Raw genomic sequence first — 20,234 nt, 5'->3', positions numbered from 1 at the left:
ATGAAGAGAACAGTTAGGCTATCACAATAAACACCTCATAAAAACATGTCGAAATTTTTTAGGTGGAGTTCGAGAAGTGCCTGAATACACTAAGTCTAAATCTGCATGGATATTTTTAACATAACATTTCTAAAAACTTGTACATCTTTAGAAATGTTGGAGAATTTGTAAGGTAATGTAGGAACCATTACATGGATGTTGCTCTGGTTGTTGGCCTACCTGATAGGCCTACAGCTCCACTGTTAAGCTATTAACCCTTAAAGGAGTACCGTCACACCGGTGTGACGGGAATGTTGGGAAATTAACATTCTAAAGAATATCTGGGTTCATTGAATTCAACATAGAATTTTAGAACCTTCAATTGTTGCGGAACTTAGAATGTTCAAAAACCTACACCTTTAAGGGTTAAGAAATGAGAGTATTCCGTTTAGGCACAAAATATGCCCCTTTTTGTAGTTCAATTGCACCGATTCATTAATTAATTTATCAACCTTAATCAGACACTGACAGCGCGGCTCAGGCATTGGAAAAGATGCGAGCATGAAGCACTCTGAACTCGACTAGTATTGACTGCCAATCGATTATGCCTTCAATCCAAGTATGGCTGTTTCCCCGCTTCTCAATGAATGAGAACGGCTCTCACTACACACAATAAAGCCGTGGCATCAGACTTAAATTCAGGTCCTTGACACAAAGCAGGTAATGTCTTATCTATATTCAAACTGTACGAATGACATGTACTTTATTACATGTCCGACTATACGATGGTTTGTAAAAGGTTAATTTCAAGTCATGTAGTATCAGATTATTTGACACTAAAAGACTAACGTAAACGTAACGTTAGCATATCTAGGCTAGCCTGTCGTCAAGCACTGCTGACGCTGGTCCTAGTCTAGTTTAACGTGCTTAACTTTTGGGATATCGAATCGCAGTGTTGAAATGCCTGTTAACTATCAACAACTTTCTATCGACTTCTGTCCTTGATACCTTTATGGTATCCAGGCGATGTTACAACCAGCACTGCTAGCAAGCATCTCATTCGCTGTGTACCTTTGTTTGGCTAGAATGCTAGAAGCTAAACTGCTGTCACCTGCTGTAACGTGTAACGTTAACATTGCTACAAAAATGGCATTACTTTTCTGAAAATGTGCTTTCCAACAACACGATAGATTCCCTTGTCAACACGAATCATGTTAAATAAAACAGTCAATTAGCAAGTTGTCTTTAAGTCAAGTATCATCTTCACAGACACGAAGTTTTTAATGACCAGACCAGACGGGCTCTGCCTCTGCTCAAATCAGCACGCACGGCGCAAGTCTCGACCCAAACTTCAAAACTTCCGTTTCAAAGAGGGTAAACTTCCTCTAGGTTTGGCGCTTGAAGCAGAGAAACCGATCACGTTGTTATTGCATGCACACTCGACGGGATCGTTGTGACTATTAGCCCTTACGCTTTATGATTCGCTATAGTTTTGGTAATCTAGATCATTACTTTTATACACGTCCATTAGATTGCATTAACGTTAGATATGGCTTTAGAAAGTATAATTATGTGTGCGGTTCGAGGCTGCCAGAACAATGGCCAAGCACTGAGGACTTGGTTAGGTAGAGTGTGTTATGAACATTGGCCAACCCTAAATGCAGAATGTTCTTGTCCTCCTTTGTATGACTTTCATAAACTGCCAGTTGGTGCTGTGGATAGACAAATGTGGCTGAAGGCTCTGCAGTTGAAGCAAGTGTCTCAAAATATCTATGTATGTTCTGTACATTTCGCCGACAAAAGACCCACGGATGCTCATCCTTATCCAGAGATTAACATGGGAGTCATGAAGAATCCAGAGGATAACATTCCAGCTGGGAATTCATCGGAGAAACCAAAAACTAGCGTTGTAACAGCTAAGAAAAGTAAATGTCCGTCTAGATGATAACGTTATCGTTTGTCGTGGCCCCTGCTGAATTGCTTTCAAATTACTTTACATCTCCGGTCCACCGTCGAATCTGTACATTGACTTGATACTCAGTAATGGGCGACAGTTATGCATAATGTTAACCATGCAACTAGAAGTTAGTAGACAGAAGTTAGTAGTGTTTTTTTACATTTGTAAAACCACTGTCATGAATTGTTGTACCCCTGTCAGAGAAGTTGATCTCATTAGCATGATCTGCCCTAAGTCATCAAGCATCTGTTGATCCCAGAATTGTAACTGTGTAAGGATTATGCTGTTATCTAAATTCTTGTCTGTGCGCTGTTCGTGTTTTCTTCACTATAGAGAGAAGAGACCCAACCATTAAGTACTTGAGTGTACAAAGAAAGTCCATGGAAACGCCCACAACACCTTCAAGTGACTCAGGATGTGAGGATAACTTTTCATTTGTAAATGTTGGCTATGTAGGATGCTATATACTGTATGAGTATGCTGTATGACTACCTTCTCTATTCTTGCGTAGTACAAATATCCATAATATGAAGTTTAAGATCATTATCCAATATTCCTAGCTGAATAGCATTTACATTCTCTGTGCTAGTACAGCTGTCCTGGGCTCTCAGCTCATAACAATCCGTTGCTGTCCTAGTGTCTGAGGAGCACAAGTGCGAGTTATGTGGCACCTGCTTTGAGACGCGCCGAGGCCTGTCCAGTCACGCACGCTGCCACCTGCGGCAGCTGGGCGTGTCCGTGTCGGACAGCAGCGGAGCGCCCATCGAGCTGCTCTACCGCCTGATCGAGGAGAGGGACGGCCAACTGCCCAAGCCAGCTCCGCAACCCAACCCCTTAAAGAGGCACAAGGGGCTGCCGTTGGTCAAGAGGGAGGGCCAGGTGCAGGGGCCGGCGCTCAAGATCAAGATCTCCAACCTGGTCAGGAAGAAGTACAGCATCTTCTCTCAGGCGTCCACGGCCCGCAAGAGCTCTGCCGCCGCCATCGCCAGCCGCCTCTCCTCGCCCCCGGTGCCCCAGAGCGCCACTCTGAGGAGGTTTGGCTCCTCTGCGTCCACCGCCTCCTTCCCCCTCTCTACGCTGCACGTGAAGGACGCGGGGCCGAGTGCGGAGAAGAGCCCCTTGGTCACTGCCTCGGCCAAGCCCCAGTGGGCCCCACAAGCCTCAGATGCCCCCCTCAACCTCAGTACGTCACTTCGAGCACAATGACCACAATCCGTTTTAAAAAATGGAACCCAGTGGACATCACTTGAGTTCATTTTGTGTCATGCATTTTAAGAGGCATGTTGTGAGGAATGAGCAAACAGATTTATTTTGTGTGTGATGATAGCGAGTGCCGTTGGGGATGCTAACTGACCGCTGAGCGTTGTGTTCCTGCAGTGACCGTTGACCCAGCGGGCCGGGATGACGTGCACGTCTGTGAGCTGTGCGGCGCCTGGTTTGAGACGCGCAAAGGCCTTTCTAGCCACGCCCGCGCTCATCTGCGCACGTTTGGCATCGACACGGCGGAAGCCAAAGGCGCCCCCATCGACACCCTCCACCAGTTCATGATCAGCAAGGGGCTCAAGCCTGGCAGTGCCACCATGCAGGCCAGCAGTGTGAAGCAGGAGGAGTCGACACTGGCCATCTCTGCCAAACGCCCCGCCCCACCCTCTCCGTCTCCCAAAGCGTCCTCATCCTCGCCATCGGCCAAGCGTTTCAAATCCTCCTCCTCCTCCGCAGAAGGGCTGCCCTTACCAGAGTCTCTGCAAAAGGATGACGAGTCTGCAAAAAGTGGTGAGTTTACTTTTTAGGCACTAAAAGTAATTATTTAATTAATAAAAAAGACTATACTGTACACTTACAGTTTAGCTGAAAATGACCTGCAGTATGTCCCACCACACCATTAGTTATCTCATAATATTCTCCTGAGGCAGAAATTAGCACCAGTGATTTGTGTGGTCACTATTGTTGTTGTTTTGTAATTGTCAGTGGTAGTGTGAGATTTTGACCGTCATGCTTTGTGGCGTGTGTCCACTGTGTGTGGTGCAGATGGCGAGTCGGCGCGGGACATCGTGTGCGAGTTCTGCGGCGAGCTGTTCATGCGCAGCCAGAGCTTGTCCAGCCACGCGCGCTCCCACCTGCGCCAGCTGGGCATCACGGAGTGGAGCGTCCAGGGCTCGCCCATGGCAACGCTGCGGGAGGTGATGGCCCAACGCGGCGTCACCAGCATCCTCAAGCTGCCCTCCAGCTCGCCCTCGCAGGCCCTGCCGTCGGCGCGCAGTCCACTCAAGATACCGCCACCGCCCCCAAGTCCACTCCGGGTCCCCAGCCCACTCAAGCCCTCGGCCTCGGCGCCGCTGAAACTGCCCAAGGCCCGCAAGGGCTCCCGCTTTGTCAACAAGGCCAAGGATGAGCCGACGGAGGTGGACGTGAGTGAGGTGGTGGCCACACCTGGGCCGTCCAGAAGCGGCACGCCCCAGTCCCCGTTCAGGAGTGACCTCAGCTCTGCCAACACCCAGTCGCCAATGAGGGGTAACGTTTGTTATTTTTGGTTCAGTCTTATTTATTTGTTTTTCATGAAGAATAAATCTCATGAAAAAGGTAAATCTCAACGAGTTAGAAAACTAGATATGAGGATTTCTTCAGACGTTCCCTAGTTCTTTAGACGTTAAGTTGATGTTTGGTTAATAATCTACTTCTGCAGTCGTGAGCTGTGTTGACACTGTTGCGTTGCTGCCTTCTCTGCACAGCTCCCAAACCCGAGCTGGACGTCAACCAGCCAGTGGAGTGCGACTACTGCAACGACACGTTTGACAGCCGCAAGGCCCTGTCCTGCCACGCCCGCGCTCACCTGCGCCAGCTGGGCGTCCGCTGGCCCGCCCAGGCCTCGCCCATCGATGCCCTGCACGAGCTGATGCAGCGCGAGGGCGCCGTGCGCGCCACCGAGGTCAAGCGGGAGCCCAGCCCCGGCCCCAGCCCCAGCCCCGGCAAACGGCAGAGCGCCTCCCCTGTGGCCTTCACCCTGCCCCCCCCAGGGGAGCCTGCCCCCAAAGGGCCAAAGGCGTCGTCGTCAGAAGGTGGGCTGAGCAGCGCGTTAGCGCTTGGACCACACTGTCACACATACACACTCAGTGTCAGCCAGGATGTTATGTGTGAAAGCCTTTTGAGTTGTTACTTCAGGACTGTTGTCCTGACTTCAGTGTGAATGCATGTGCTGTATCCATGTCCTGATTTCAGTCTGTATGTTCTGAATGCATGTGTTGAATCCATGTCCTGATTTTCAGTCTGTATGTTCTGAATGCATGTGTTGAAGCCATGTCCTGATTTCAGTCTGTATGTTCTGAATGCATGTGTTGAATCCATGTCCTGATTTCAGTCTGTATGTTCTGAATGCATGTGTTGAATCCATGTCCTGATTTCAGTCTGTATGTTCTGAATGCATGTGTTGAATCCATGTGTATTTCAAAGTGCTGTAGTGCTGACCTGACCTGACCTGCCTGACTGACTCCTTCACCTGTGTCATCATGCGCTCTGTCTCTCCATCTCTCTGCACCCCCCCAAACCCATTCAGCGTTTGATGCCACGTGCGAGCTTTGTGGCTTTGACTTTGAGAACCGCAAGGCCCTGGCGAGCCATGCACGTGCCCACCTCCGACAGCAGGGTGTGGACTGGCGCCTCAACGGCTCGCCCATCGAGACACTCAGCGCCTGGATGCAGAAGGAGCCGGGCAAGGTGGCCGAACTGCACAAGCGCTACATGATGGGAGATCTGCCCAACATTAGGAAGGTAAGGTCTGTGGCCTCATCACCAACATTAGAAAGGTAAGGCCTGTGGCCAGCACCCCCCATCCTCCAGTGAAGCCCCTGTGCTAGTGAGCAGGTAGGCGGCTGAGGTGAGTGTGGTGACAGGTGACCACCTTGTGGACAACCTGAAAGGTATTCCTAAGTGTGCCTTCAAGACGTTACCAGAAGCTGATGATATTCTTGATGGATTCTGTGTCCTGCAGTCAGACTAACATTGGGCGATAAAGTAGCTTATGAAGTAATAAATGGGGAAGGTCAGTTTTGGCGTCCCACCTGCTCCGTGCTGACGATGTGCTCTGGTCCCTCTCGTCCAGCGGAGCTCGTCCTCTCCCTGCCCCTCCAGCGACTCGGAGGCGGCTCATGGCGGCGGCCACAGGGCGTCCTCTTTACTGCGCTCGTCCCAGGGCTCATCCCGCGCCTCAGGAAGCAAAGGGGACAAGAGCCACGGCAACCAGGGGTCTGCAGGGGCCCACAGCGAGCTCAACGTGCGTCAGCCCAGAGGTGAGGTCAACGTGCGTCAGCCAAGAGGTGGGGGCAGATAGTAGAGCAGGGCTGACCGGGTCCAGCATACACATCCACCACACAACTCCCCCATAAATACCCCTGCTGCTGCATGGCACCCTATCCACAGGCGTCAGTGCCATGGTGCACAGGTTTTCACCACACATATAAGGGACATGATGCTGTTGGTTTGGGTAGCGTTGTCATGGTAGCTGCTTTAGTATTTAATTCTGGGTTATTCTGAGTAGCCGCAGTAATGATAACACGCAATTATTTTTAAGTGTGCTTGCAAAGCAGCACACTTATTGTTCTTCTTAAGTTTTATTATTATTATTTTTCCCGCCTCCCTAATTTTTGTCAGCCCCCAGCTTGTAGGCCCTTTGAGACAGAGACACCGTTCCAACTTTAAAACGTCCGGTCAGTACCGTGTAAGTTGGTCAAGATGACGCCAGGTGGGCGTGCGCTCGTCCGCCATATTGGATTGAACAGAAAGCTAAAACTAAATTTTCACAGGTCACAATTTGGTCCGAACGCCACGAAACTTGACGTGACATTATCCTTGGACCAAGCCTCACAAATGTTAGCGGAAGGATTTTTGATTTTTCGGCGTTTGTCCCGTCACAGCCAAACGAAATCGGGCCATGGCTCAAACAGGAAGTCGCCCATATCTCAGGAACACTGTCACATATCGATACCAAATTTTGTATATGAACTGGGGACTCCAGTGTGAGGGTGCATAGGCAAAAAAAAAAAAAAAAAAAAAAAAAAGAAGCATTCAAAAGTTTCCATCATCTGGCTAGCCACCCACAAGTATTTGGTGACTCTCACCATTCACCTTTTCACCATCTATCATAATGCCTTCCATGTATGCACAATGTCTCAGAGCAGACACAATGTCTCCAGGCAACCTTGCCCAATCATGAAATCCTTGCTCTGCTATGGGATAGAATGAACTTACGAACTGAACTAGCAAGGAGAACAGTAGCTATATATAGCTTACATAATAGAGTTGTTTTCACATTGACGGTATTCAAATTAAAATTTTCATTATTGTTACATATCATGATGGGAGAGTATTATTAAAAATGTTACAAGTATGCAAATGCATATGTTTCACGGGCATTTAGGTTTTACTGTGTTGTTTTGTTGTAAAGACATGCAAGGCATTCTGGGCCGTAATGAACAGTGGTCGGCAGCACTCCATAGGCTACGTAATAATGAATAGGTGTTTCTGTAAACCTAGGGATAATAAACAGCTATCTCTGTTACAAAAAGCGAGCTGGTAATCGCTCATTGAAGAGGGTACTATGATAAAAAGATTGTTTTCCTAAAAGCATGGAGTTGACGAAAGAATAAACAAGCAATGTCAATGCTAATGTTAAATAGCCTAGAACTATCTGAACGCTAGGTGGCAACGTTGTATTACATTTCACTAGTGTAGCCTACTTGAAATACGGTTGTGAGATTCACAAGCACGGAAGGTGCAAATATTATGTAATTTATTATGGGAAATTATTGGAAATGTTATTTCTTGTTTATTCTAATTGCAAACCACACACATCCATTCGAATCACACGCATACATTTAATACTGAAAGACTATCATTTCGTTAATTTGATGTTGCCTTAGCAACACAGCCTTCAGAGCAAAGATTCTAGAACAGGGCTTCAGAGAGACACGCTTTGAGTTTGTGGCCAAGAACCTAAAATATCGGTTTCCATGTGCTGGATGGTATCGTCCTTTATGAAAGTAAGTGTTTTATACAGTTAACGCTACAGACATAATGAGTCATGTTGTAGTGGTCAACATAAATGTGCCCCTTCTGTTATTAGAATGCTAAGCGGAGAAGCTTGCTAAGCAGAGATTTAGTATCACTAATTTCTTGTGTGGCTAGCTATAGGGAGGAGGAGATGTAGTGCTATGTTGCTAATTGGGATTTATGTTGTTTAGTGTAATGCCATGGTCATTTGATATGAGATACTTGCACTCGTAAATCCTCCACGTGTAACTTTAGGACTGCTTTTTTTTTTTACCAACAGTAATTCACGGAAGCACTTTAGCCCTAAAAAGTAGCACCTCCACGCCTGTGACAGCTTAAAAGAAGTGGCAAGGACTCCTAACGCGATGTTTTGAAATGCGCCTACTATTGTCTACAGGAGCTTCCAATCGCGAGGGAACTTGCATTGTAGGCATAACTAAGGGATGCAATAACACCACCAACAACCAAAACTAGCCTACTCATTGTCAACATGTACATGAAATGTAACGTTTCATGTGAATCAAATTAAAATGTTTTCTTTGCAAACGTAGGCATAGGCCTATGGTGACAGATTAATTTAATGCTGCTGTGTGTATCACGGTAAGCGTGAATGAAGTGGCCACTTCTTAATGGGACCCACTGTATGGAAGTGGGCTAAGTAAAATAGAGATGTTTTAAGATAAGGTTAATCAGAATTCTACGATATGCCCGCTTGACAACGGCAGAGATAGAACTGGCCTTTGGCCATAGCAACCATCCATTTAGAACGACTGGCCTTCATAGCAACCAAAGATCTGAGCTGTGTTGCAATGTGAGGCAAAGTATAGAAAGGTTATGAAACATACAGAGACAGGTCAAGAAATATAGTGCAATGTAGACAGTAGTATACAGTTGATTTACAGACGGTGGTTTAGAGTAATATGAAGTATTCCTTTATTCTGAGAGAGGCTACATCAATAGGCTCTCAAAACAACCCCAGGCTCACAAAACAATCCCAAACAGACATAAGGTCTTTATAGAGCAAATCTATATAGATTATTTGTGAAATAAACCAGTAAAACATAATTTGTGGGATGGAATATATAACATTCACACTCATAGCTCATATTTTTTTTAAAATAAATCAGTGAAAAAGTATCCTGACAAACAAGCAGCTTTTTAATGCCTTGGTCATATTTCATAATTTCTGTTGTACTGTAGGTTACCTGATAGCCCAGTTTGAGAGGCGCAATACGCATCATTTCACTGCTGTCATTTCGATCACTGCTGTCATTTTATTTTATTGATTTGATCTCAGTCATAGAAGCTAAATTCGAAGGCAGGCCAAAGGTAAAATCCAACAAATCGCATTCAACCCGCAAGCCAATAGTTGAATAGCCCTCTCCTAGAGCTTTTGAGATATTGTCACTGCTCCAACATTGAAAGGCACTGTTACAATGCCTGGATCAAGCCAGGTTCAGCATAGCGTATGCCACTGTCTGCTCACGTTGCTGACCGGACCAGGGCAAGCACACTTTCGCAGTTCCCGCCGGAAATGCAGTCTAGTTTGTAATGATGTGTATCGACATGGAAGAGTAGATTGGATGTTCTGTAGTGTTTGCTTGTTCATGTTTGTCCAGTAAGGCCTACATGTTACTATTGACATGCCACTGCTTGTAACTCCACACAGAACAACACACCACATGCAGACGCCCTCCAAAGCATCAGTCCCATGCAGACAACAGAGTCCGAGAGAACAAGCCTCCCAAACCCTCGCGTTCCGGAAACGTCCCCTCACTGGTGCCGAGACCACCGGACACTCCCCTGGTCAGACAGGTCGGGAAGGTGTACTCTCTCAAGTGCAGGTAGGCCTGGCTCCTCAGCCCACTCAACAGCCTCCTCTCTCAGGCGTCCTGTTTGCCTTTTAATGATGTTTACGAGTCATGCTCCGATTCGCTTGTTGCTGTCCTATTGTGTGCTCATTAAAGTTGGACTCATGTATTCATGTTTGAAAATGCAATTAAAGCTACTCGTGCTGCATATTAGTGAATATTTCCTCACGTTCCCCTCACGAGGGATTAGTCGGGGGAGAGCTTGCATGGAGGTGTTCACAATGCCTACTGCACATTAATCAGCATGTACGCAGTTTGGCTATTTGGCGTTGGCCTTGTGACGTCGTCCTCCACGGGTGACCGGTCTATGTTTGTGGTTCCTGCAGGTTCTGTGACAAGGAGTTCCGTGGGCCGCTGTCGGTGCAGGAGGACTGGGTGCGCCACCTCCAGGAGCACATCCTCAACCTCAAAAAGGACGGCTCCGCCACGGCCCCCACCAGCCCCCTCCCCCCGGCCACGCCTGCACCCCCCATCCACCTCACGCCGCAGCCGGTCTGACGGCCCAGCATGCACTGCGGCAGCCGTGGGAAGCCTGGCTGCGCTCATATGCAAAAAGAACACTGATCCACTTGAAAAACATTGGATGATTTTATTCACACAAACTCCTTTTTGTGACGTGATGGAAGCCAGTAGTGTTTGAAACACACTGCACTGCTTATAAGAACACCTACCTCTGATACCCCAGCACATGGCTGCCACATTATGCTTAGGGCTTAAGTTTCATTGATGAGTTCTGTAATGATATTTCCAGGTCTTTGAGCAGCAGTATCAAGAGTTAGGGCGACTCTCTTGTGCTAAACTGCCAGCCATTGCTGTATCCTACAGTGTGCCTTGGGTTGAGTACATATCAAAGTCAGGCAAAGCACCAGCAGTTCTGAGAGTAGGAGGTAAACATAAGTGACCTCTGAGACTTCACAGTGACCGTTTTACAATAAGGAGAGCTCTGATCAGGACCTTCCTACTACTACCACTCTCTCAGGTGTGTGTTTGTGTGGGCCTGTCGAACTCTGCCATCTCACATCAACATTTGCAGAGCAGGCTTCTTTATTCTCTCCCCTTTTAATAAACGGGAAGCGTCCCTGTGATTTTTGCACTGGATTATTGATTATAGAATCTAGTTGAACGTTGATCAGTGAATGATTTTGCCAACAGAGACTTTGACCAGGTCATTATGAGCTCAGGTGTCTCCGTTTTAATGTGGCCTCTCTTCACAGTTTCTACACTTCGTGATTGATTGTTTTGTAATTTGCATTTGAAAAGGTTTTATAAATTCTTTATCTAAGTGTTGAAATGTATGAGTTTCCGATATACACTGATATAAATGTTTTTACTTGCTGGAGTTTGGTCATGGTCATCTACAGCTCATTTGTTTTAGCAGTTTGGAACTTCTGTGTCTTAGTCCCAAAAGCACTACTGGAAACTGTAAAATCACCCTTCATTAAATTTGAAAGGTTTGTTTGAACCTCTGTAAATGGTGTCCAGTGTTTGTGTGTCTGTGTTTGGGTGTGCGGTCCTCTAAAGTTGTCCAAGATGTCCCCACAGATGTGGCTATTCCGCGCAAAACTGTCATCCATAATGTCAACACAATGCCATGGTATTTAGTTGGCGTTCTGGATATATGACAGTTTTGCGTGGAGTTGCCCTTAAATGATGACAGCCTCAATTCTTGCATGAAACTTCACCTCACAGAATATGAGCCAGCAAGACTCCGAGGCCATCACCAAATCTAATCTGGTAGGCCTAATGTTGAATTTCGCCAATGACATGTCAATGAAATTTGAGTGTTGTGTTGTGAACTATGATGTTACTTTGCATCCCAAAGGACACTGGGGAAATAGGGGGTGGTATTTAGCCTACATGGGAAACCTAAGGCCTATACTTCTGTCATTCCACTTTACATTTCAAGTTACTCGCACATTACTTTTAAAACTAGTAGAAAATGTATTAAAAAATCCTCTGTAGAATGAAAGTAACTGTACGTTAAACAGGGATGGATTACTGCACGGGCCTACTGGGCCCAGGCCCAAGGGATCAGGGGACCCTGAAGCCCAAGCTTTTGCATGGAATCATTGCCTCAATATCAACAAATCAGGATGTAGGCTATGAATCTGATTGAATTTAGTATTGGCCATCCCCAAAATGCACCAGAATACACAAAATCACACCAAACAACTTAAAAATGTTCTGGGGGAGGACCCCCAAACCCCCCCTCCCCACATACCCGAAAATTAGTGGGGGGCCCTTAATACATCTGGGCCCAGGGGCCCGAAAGTTCATAATCCGTCCATGATGTCAAATATCCACACTTTTTCTTGTAACTGTCTTTATGTGGCTCTTCTGAGACTAAATTTTTTTTAATTTGTTAAAAGTGGCTCTCCAGGCAAAAAAGGTTGCCGACCCCTGATCTAGACATATGTGAACATCCCAGAGACACGACATGGAGCATAAGGGACATGATGCTGTTGGTTTGGGTAGCGTTGTCATGGTAGCTGCTTTAGTATTTACTTCTGGGTTATTCTGAGTAGCCGCAGTAATGATAACACACAATTATTTTTTGTAATGATGTGTATCAACATGGAAGAGTAGATTGGACGTTCTGTAGTGTTTGCTTGTTCATGTTTGTCCAGTAAGGCCTACATGTTAATATTGACATGCCACTGCTTGTAACTCCACACAGAACAACACACCACATGCAGACGCCCTCCAAAGCATCAGTCCCATGCAGACAACAGAGTCCGAGAGAACAAGCATCCCAAACCCTCGCGTTCCGGAAACGTCCCCTCACTGGTGCCGAGACCACCGGACACTCCCCTGGTCAGACAGGTCGGGAAGGTGTACTCTCTCAAGTGCAGGTAGGCCTGGCTCCTCAGCCCACTCAACAGCCTCCTCTCTCAGGCGTCCTGTTTGCCTTTTAATGACGTTTACAAGTCATGCTCCGATTCGCTTGTTGCTGTCCTATTGTGTGCTCATTAAAGTTGGACTCATGTACTCATGTTTGAAAATGCAATTAAAGTAGCGCTACTCGTGCTGCATATTAGTGAATATTTCCTCACGTTCCCCTCATGAGGGATTAGTCGGGGGAGAGCTTGCATGCAGGTGTTCACAATGCCTACTGCACATTAATCAGCATGTACGCAGTTGGGCTATTTGGCGTTGGCCTTGTGACGTCGTCCTCCACGGGTGACCGGTCTATGTTTGTGGTTCCTGCAGGTTCTGTGACAAGGAGTTCCGCGGGCCGCTGTCGGTGCAGGAGGACTGGGTGCGCCACCTCCAGGAGCACATCCTCAACCTCAAAAAGGACGGCTCCGCCACGGCCCCCACCAGCCCCCTCCCCCCGGCCACGCCTGCACCCCCCATCCACCTCACGCCGCAGCCGGTCTGACGGCCCAGCATGCACTGCGGCAGCTGTTGAGTGAAGCCGGTAGTGTTTGGAACACACTGCACTGCTTATAAGAACACCTACCTCTGATACCCCAGCACATGGCTGCCACATTATGCTTAGGGCTTAAGTTTCATTGACGAGTTCTGTAATGATATTTCCAGGTCTTTGAGCAGCAGTATCAAGAGTTAGGGCGACTCTCTTGTGCTAAACTGCCAGCCATTGCTGTATCCTACAGTGTGCCTTGGGTTGAGTACATATCAAAGTCAGGCAAAGCACCAGCAGTTCTGAGAGTAGGAGGTAAACATAAGTGACCTCTGAGACTTCACAGTGACCGTTTTACAATAAGGAGAGCTCTGATCAGGACCTTCCTACTACTACCACTCTCTCAGGTGTGTGTTTGTGTGGGTCTGTCGAACTCTGCCATCTCACATCAACATTTGCAGAGCAGGCTTCTTTATTCTCTCCCCTTTTAATAAACGGGAAGCGTCCCTGTGATTTTTGCACTGGATTATTGATTATAGAATCTAGTTGAACGTTGATCAGTGAATGATTTTGCCAACAGAGACTTAGTCCCAAAAGCACTACTGGAAACTGTAAAATCACCCTTCATTAAATGTAAGAGGTTTGTTTGAACCTCTGTAAATGGTGTCCAGTGTGTGTGTGTCTGAGTTTGGGTGTGCGGTGCTCTAAAGTTGTCCACACATGTTTCGCTGGTTTTGTAGCAGTACAGTAGAGCGCCCACATGGAGGGAGAAAAGTTGCACAAACGCAGACCGCTGGACCACTGCGGTGTTTTCTACAGCTCATGACGAAGTATTAGTCAAGTCCCAAAAGCTTCAGCATTTCTGAGTCATGTTGCACAGTGCGGTTTTGAAAGAGCATCTATCTTCCATTGAGAGTAGTCCTGTGAGACGCCATTGTTGCTGCTCTGAATCTACATGTATTATTATTGTCATTCCCACACACACTGGCCATGTCGAAGCGAAAAGCCTGCAGAGTTCTATTCAGTGAAACATCATTTTAGCCTAGCATTGTCTGTGTAATTAGTGGTTTGCCCATGTTGTTGCCATTTGGGCTGCAAGATTGAAATCTGGATTTTTCCCAAATGATCATAAATGTAATTCCATCATAGTCTGCTAGAAGGCCCACGTCCAGTACTCAAGACAAAATAAAATGCAGACTTCTCATAACATGGCTTGAATCCGTCGCCAACAGCTTTGTGAAATTAACGTGCTAAGACCCTTTGTTTCGGGAGATTTTAAAAGGCACGCCCTTTAAAAAAAATTGAAAGGGAAAATGTTATGTCTCGCTGTTTGCGCATCAAGTAACACATTTCACATTTTTATTGAAATCCCTAGTGCTGATGGACTGGTCAGTCTAAGAGGGGTTTGAGAGAGACATGGTGCTGAGAGAGAGCCAGCGGTCACCGAGGCGGAGAGGCTTACAGACTGACTGCACTGCTCATCCACAGAGGCCAAGGCTGAGTGTACTTCCCAGCACTCACTCTGCAGCCATCAATCTTGCCTTGCTCGTAAATACACAGTACCCCTCCAAACACACATACACACACACACACTACAAACACACACTACCGGTTTCATTAGTGGAGAGCTTTGCTTTTAATTAAGCAGCGGAATCCTTTAAACATGCCTGTTCAGTGTGATGTAGGCTATAGGCATGTCCTGCCTTCAGATGATCAGGGTAAACTGTTTTGGATAAGAGAGAAAATTTATAACGAAGAGAAAATTGCCTAACGGAAAAAGAAAAAGCCCTCCTTCAGCTTCCAGTGATTTAATTGCTGGGAAATAACTGATTTTAATTGCCTTAATTAACTGCAATTAAATGGTGGCTAATTCTTAAGTTCACCTCACTGTCAAATACCAGTGAAGGCTTGAATTCCACACATAGCCATATTTCTGAGTCTTTCCTAGTGTTGTTTCACAAATATGTTGATAAACAACATAGCCTATATCATCCGAATATTGAAAAAGCAGGCCTACTTTTTACTAGGCCTACTCCAAATGGTCAGCAATAATAATAAAGTATTGTCTATCAACATAAAGTGTACAGATACATCTTTCCTAAATAGACATAATCCACAGCCAAGTCCTAATTTGTTGTAGATCTGGATAGTGGCATATAATCCCAAAAGTAGGCTATAGAGAGGGTGCTGTAGGCTTGCCGTGCAGTGCTGTGCCGTCTCTCCCTCCGGTGTGGAGCGTTTCTCAGAGACTTCCACGGCTCCCGTGCCGATAGCCAGGGCCTCTTGCGCTCCTCACATATTCCTGGAATAAAACGGCCCTCTGTGATTTCGAGAACGCAACAATTTTCTCGTTGCAGCCAAGGGATTAGTTTTGTTGGCCGATCATAATGCACTCCTGGAACTGACCTGAATGGACGGGTCAGTTCAGCAGTAAAGAACGATATTAAGGTGTGATTTACGGGACATTTGTCAATGTCGTTACTCCTGATGGCTCTTTGACTCAATAGATCAGTTTATGGTTGTGAAGTAATCATTTGGTTGAACTGCTTTATTCAAACTCAGTTTTTATTGTCGGAACAGAAAATGTCCTGACTAATCTGAATGCTTTGAAATGTGTTTAGATTAGATTTTTAATTTACTTCATACTACATATTTACTTCATCTGTAGTTAATAAGACCAGAAATATTCCCCCCATCTAGCCATTCAGAGGACTGACAACCTATCAAAGTAGTTTGTGGTCAGAAGTTCTTTAGTTGTTTTTTAAGGTTATTCGAAAAAGTGTATGGTCTTATTGTAAGTCCTTATTGTGACTCCAATAAATCATTTGTAAAGCACTTTGTTGTGTGTGTGTGGGAGGCATGTGCTTAGTGAATGTGTTTGCTCTGAGCATGTGGGTGGGAGAGTGCTGCAGTCCAGCGGCCGGCCCAGACTGCTTTGGGCTGATTTACTGTGTGGCACCTCAGACTTCAGGTCGCAGTTAATGGGACAGCAGGGATTTAAAAATAAATGGAGGGTCCGGTCCGGTCCGGTCCACTGCCTCCCTCTCTCTGAGCTGCAAGTACAATCCACTGGGCAATATGTGTTAATCTGACAAACATTTACAGGAACTGGTGTATTTATGGTAAAGCACATCGGAAGAATTACTCTATCTGGCAGGTAACTGTAACTGAGAAGATTGTGCCGTGAGATACGGGGGAAAACAGCAATTAATCTCACCTTTCTGCCAGGGATGTGAAGTTTCTTCCAGTAGGCCTAATCAGTAGCATGTTGATTTATGAGTGACGGTGAAGGAACGTCATGAGATTTAATAGGAACAGTTGTGAAAATATGTAGTCCCCATTTGTCTTAAGAGCATTGCCTTTCTTGATAAATCCCGGATGCTGCGTGTTATTCATCTTGGCTGTCATAAGCTTCAACATGAATACTTTTGTTGCTAAGAAGTTTACATGACCTGTTGGAGTCTCATGATACGTGACCTAACACCTCTGAGGGCATTTGGCATTCCGTCAGCAGCGTTCTAGTAGTGTGGCCCTCGAGGCTGATGCTGAGGGTGTTGAGGAGCCATGTTCTTATTGTTGTAGACTTCAGGACGGTGGAGAAAAATGTTGGACCTTCTGTGAGCCTGAGCGGTCCGCTGCGGTCAGAGGAGGAGGCAGGCGGGCGGGCGAGATCACTTTCGAAGGATCCATTACCCCTCTCCCCACTGGGCCCATCCGCCGCCATATTTCTGCCTTTAGCCTTTAATCTGCAGTAGGAGATTTATGTATTCCCAAACTTGGCAGCGGGGAGACTTTTCTCACACGTCTTGTGGCCTTGCAATCAGCACAGTTAGAGGAGCGATTCCTCCAGGATGTGGACTTCTGGCAGACGAGGGGTCAGTATTTTTCCTACCATCCCACTGAGCGTTTTTCCCCCGCTTGACGGCCCATTGTCAATTGTCTTTTATCAATTTTTTGGATTAAAGTTTTTATTTTTTCCCCCAAGTTATGTAAGTCGCCCATAAACACATCAGGATGAATTATTGACAGACTGGGGAAGATTTTGGCGATACTTTCGTAACTTGTGACAGTGTAATTGTACCAGATGCAGAGTGAACTCACCCCACTCAGATCGGGGTCTGGGCGGGGGCCAGGGCAGGCTTCTCCAGGCTTGCTGTGCCTGCAGGGGGTCGGTGAAGTACCCTCGGCAGCGCTGCCTGCCTGCCTGCCTGGCCCGCAGAGAGATCGACGGTCACTTTTAGTGCGCACCGTCAGATGATCCGGAAGGTCCTGCTGGTGTCGCGCTTAAGTGCCTATGTGGCAGGTAACATGAGCACCAACTTTCTTTATGACCTCTAGATACTGTCAAAGATATACCCCTAGTGCACGGGTCAAAAGGGTAGAAATATACTTAGCGCAGTAACTAGGGAATCATATCACATGCCTCTCATATTTGTTTTTATTGATAGCAGCATTAACATGTTTTGTAAATGGATCCGTATGGCAGTAGCCTACGTTCAGCTTCTGAAGCTCCAGTTCAGTGCTGCTCACAGCCTCGTCCTCATCTAGTCTCAGTGTGATTGTGCTCTGCGCTTGAGTTTGTTTGAAATTGAGTCTTTCTCGGTTGATTGATGAGTGCATCCATGGTGTTCCAGAATCACAGAGGGAGATAGTTCTCTGTATTACTCATGGGTTTTTTTTCTGTTCTGCTATCGAGTGTCTGGGTGTGAGGCTTATCCAAACATGCGCCTCTCACAAATTCATGCTAGACAGGCTCAAAATACCAACAGTGTTCCAAGCATGTCACAAAGCCTCCTTCAGAGAGATGTTTTCCACAGTCCTGTGTTTAATGTGCTTCATTTGCTCCCTCTCTCTCTCTCTCTCTCTCTCTCTATTCCCCCCCCTCTCTCTTTATCTCTCTCTTTCTCTCTCTATTCCCCTCTTCCCCCCCCCTCTCTCTCTTTCTCTCCTCCCCCCCCTCTCTCTCCCTTCCTCTCTCTCTCTTGTTAATCCTGTTTGACTCAGCATATGGTCCATGTCACTGAGTCAGGAAGCAGACGGTGAGCCAGCCGGCTGAGCGCGTGTGGCCCGGTGGAGTCCGGCATCGGTGGATGGCATGCGAGGGGCCTCGGAGCGGACCGCTGGATGCCAGGACACGAGAGCGCTGGAGAGCGTTGTCCTCGAGGGGGTTAATCAAACGCAAAGGTGATCACTTCCTGTCCCTTCACACAACGCGGCGCACTCCGTCACCAGAGGCTGTGTAATCATCTTGTCATCATCTGGGGTCGGATAACTTGCGCTGCAGAGGGAACACCTTGTGGCACTTTAATCTGGATTCAATCACCGTGACATGTTGGCATGTTTAAATGGAGGCATATAGTCTTTGACTGCTTTACGTCTTTGGTGAAAGACACACCTAGATGATAATAAGAGGTTTTTGTTGGAGTAGACTAGAATGACTCATGATTTAAAAACATAGCAGTGTATAGCCTACTGAGTGACAGGGTTAGAGGTCCTAAGGGACAGGAGGGTTTAATTATGTTTGTGGTTGGTGAAAGTTTCTCATTTTTAAAGCACCTCTATGTTTCAGATGGCTGTGTTGTTTTTTTGCTATAATTACAGTTCAGACCTATGAAGAAGAACATTAAGAACAGTTTTTATTCGCACAATTTTTAAATAAGAAAATATACATTTGTAAATTATGTGATGGGGTTTTTACTTGTTTAAATATGCATTTTTGTATACAGCCTGTAAATAAATAAATGTTCATGAACCAACTGGCTAGTGAACAGAATCCATGATGCCAAACAATGTGGTCTGTCTGCGGATTAACGATTAAAATACGCTTTGACTATGAATTCAAACCTGCATTTTGATGGTGAAAATCTAATGAATTCCAGAGCCCAACATGAGAGATGCCAGGTCATTAATTCTAGAGCCCCATCTCATATATTCTGCAACCTTTGTCCAGTAATTGGATGCTACAGTTATATGTGCAGCTGCATTGAAATCTAATCCCGTCTTTGTGTCCGCCTGCGGACCATTTGGCCGAATAAGCCTCAGCAGATGAAAGACTGTGCCCTCTGAAAAACGTCTCTTGTGCACAGGGTCGATTGTGCGCTGATAGCTTCTGACAGTCTGAATAAGTGTCACACACGGACGTATTAATATTGCTACAGCTGATGTCCTTCGCAGGAGTAGTAAAACGTTATGCAATTTGACCATTCGTTCCCCACATGCTGTGGCAGATGTTCTTTCGGCAGCTGTCTGAGCATGTTGAAATGGCACTGAGGAGAAATTGAAGTTGTTAATGATGCGGTAAACAGACTGAGATTGGCCTCATCGACTCTGATCAGAATAAAGCGCCTGTCGAGTGTTTGTTTTAGCAGCCACCCGTAGAGTTATTGAGAATGAGTGTGTGTGTGTGTGTGTGTGTGTGTGTGTGTGTGTGTGTGTGTGTGTGTGTGTGTGTGTCTGTGTCTTTGTCTGTGTCTGTGTGTGTGAGAGAGAGAGAGATAGGAGGATAGGATTACAAAAGAGAGTGGGAGAGAACACTTGAGGTGATGGCAAGGTCATTAGCTAATCAAAAGCACAGACTCAGGAGGAGAAAAACTTCTGACATTCAATTCCGCCTAATGTCCCCTATTGTCTAATCCACTTACAGGCCCTTGCAGTGGATGTTCCGTAAGCAAATATTGATCCAACACAGACTTGTCCCCAGGCTAATGCTCATGCACATTAGCTTCTCTGGCCGAGTGTGGCTGTGAGGAAAGTGTAGTCATATACAGAACATAAAGGTTCAGACAGCTGTCAAAGGAATATGATCTGCTTAAGCTTCAAAAGTTTTAAACACAATGATTTACAAATGACTAAATGTTGTCAAATCTATAGTGGGATTTGTGGTGCAAGCTCAGCATCATGACATGTAGGCCTATGCGTCCAAATGCCCTTGGGCACCCAGGGCTGACTCTGACACACATGTATTTCCCAATCCCACTCCCATCTCTCTCTTCCACTTGCTTCTTGTCTTATATTATCCGAA

The 20,234-nt window shown here is 46.2% G+C and overlaps 1 protein-coding gene across 3 annotated transcripts; it reads left to right on the top strand.

Annotated features, from left to right (window-relative positions):
- The first annotated feature begins 546 nt into the window (after window positions 1-546).
- On the top strand, window positions 547-11,325 carry wiza (WIZ zinc finger a). 3 transcript variants are annotated; one of them, XM_048249388.1, is made up of 11 exons: window positions 547-699; window positions 1,783-1,904; window positions 2,270-2,353; window positions 2,574-3,119; window positions 3,314-3,709; window positions 3,965-4,447; window positions 4,666-4,992; window positions 5,487-5,701; window positions 6,033-6,219; window positions 9,648-9,822; window positions 10,176-11,325. In XM_048249388.1, exons 2-11 carry the CDS (start codon window positions 1,817-1,819, stop codon window positions 10,345-10,347), a joined length of 2,673 nt encoding a protein of 890 aa, XP_048105345.1. In that variant the 5' UTR covers window positions 547-699; window positions 1,783-1,816; the 3' UTR covers window positions 10,348-11,325. The 3 variants fall into 3 exon arrangements, with proteins under 3 accessions (XP_048105345.1, XP_048105346.1, XP_048105344.1); XM_048249389.1 differs by lacking the exon at window positions 1,783-1,904 and having other exon boundaries at window positions 548-699; XM_048249387.1 differs by lacking the exon at window positions 547-699 and having other exon boundaries at window positions 1,014-1,904.
- Window positions 11,326-20,234: the final 8,909 nt, after the last annotated feature.

Source organism: Alosa alosa, chromosome 7, assembly GCF_017589495.1.
Source record: "Alosa alosa isolate M-15738 ecotype Scorff River chromosome 7, AALO_Geno_1.1, whole genome shotgun sequence".
Taxonomy (NCBI): Eukaryota; Metazoa; Chordata; class Actinopteri; order Clupeiformes; family Clupeidae; genus Alosa; species Alosa alosa.
The sequence above is the reverse complement of the archived record's forward strand: the minus strand, read 5'-3'. Positions and strand labels throughout refer to the sequence as shown.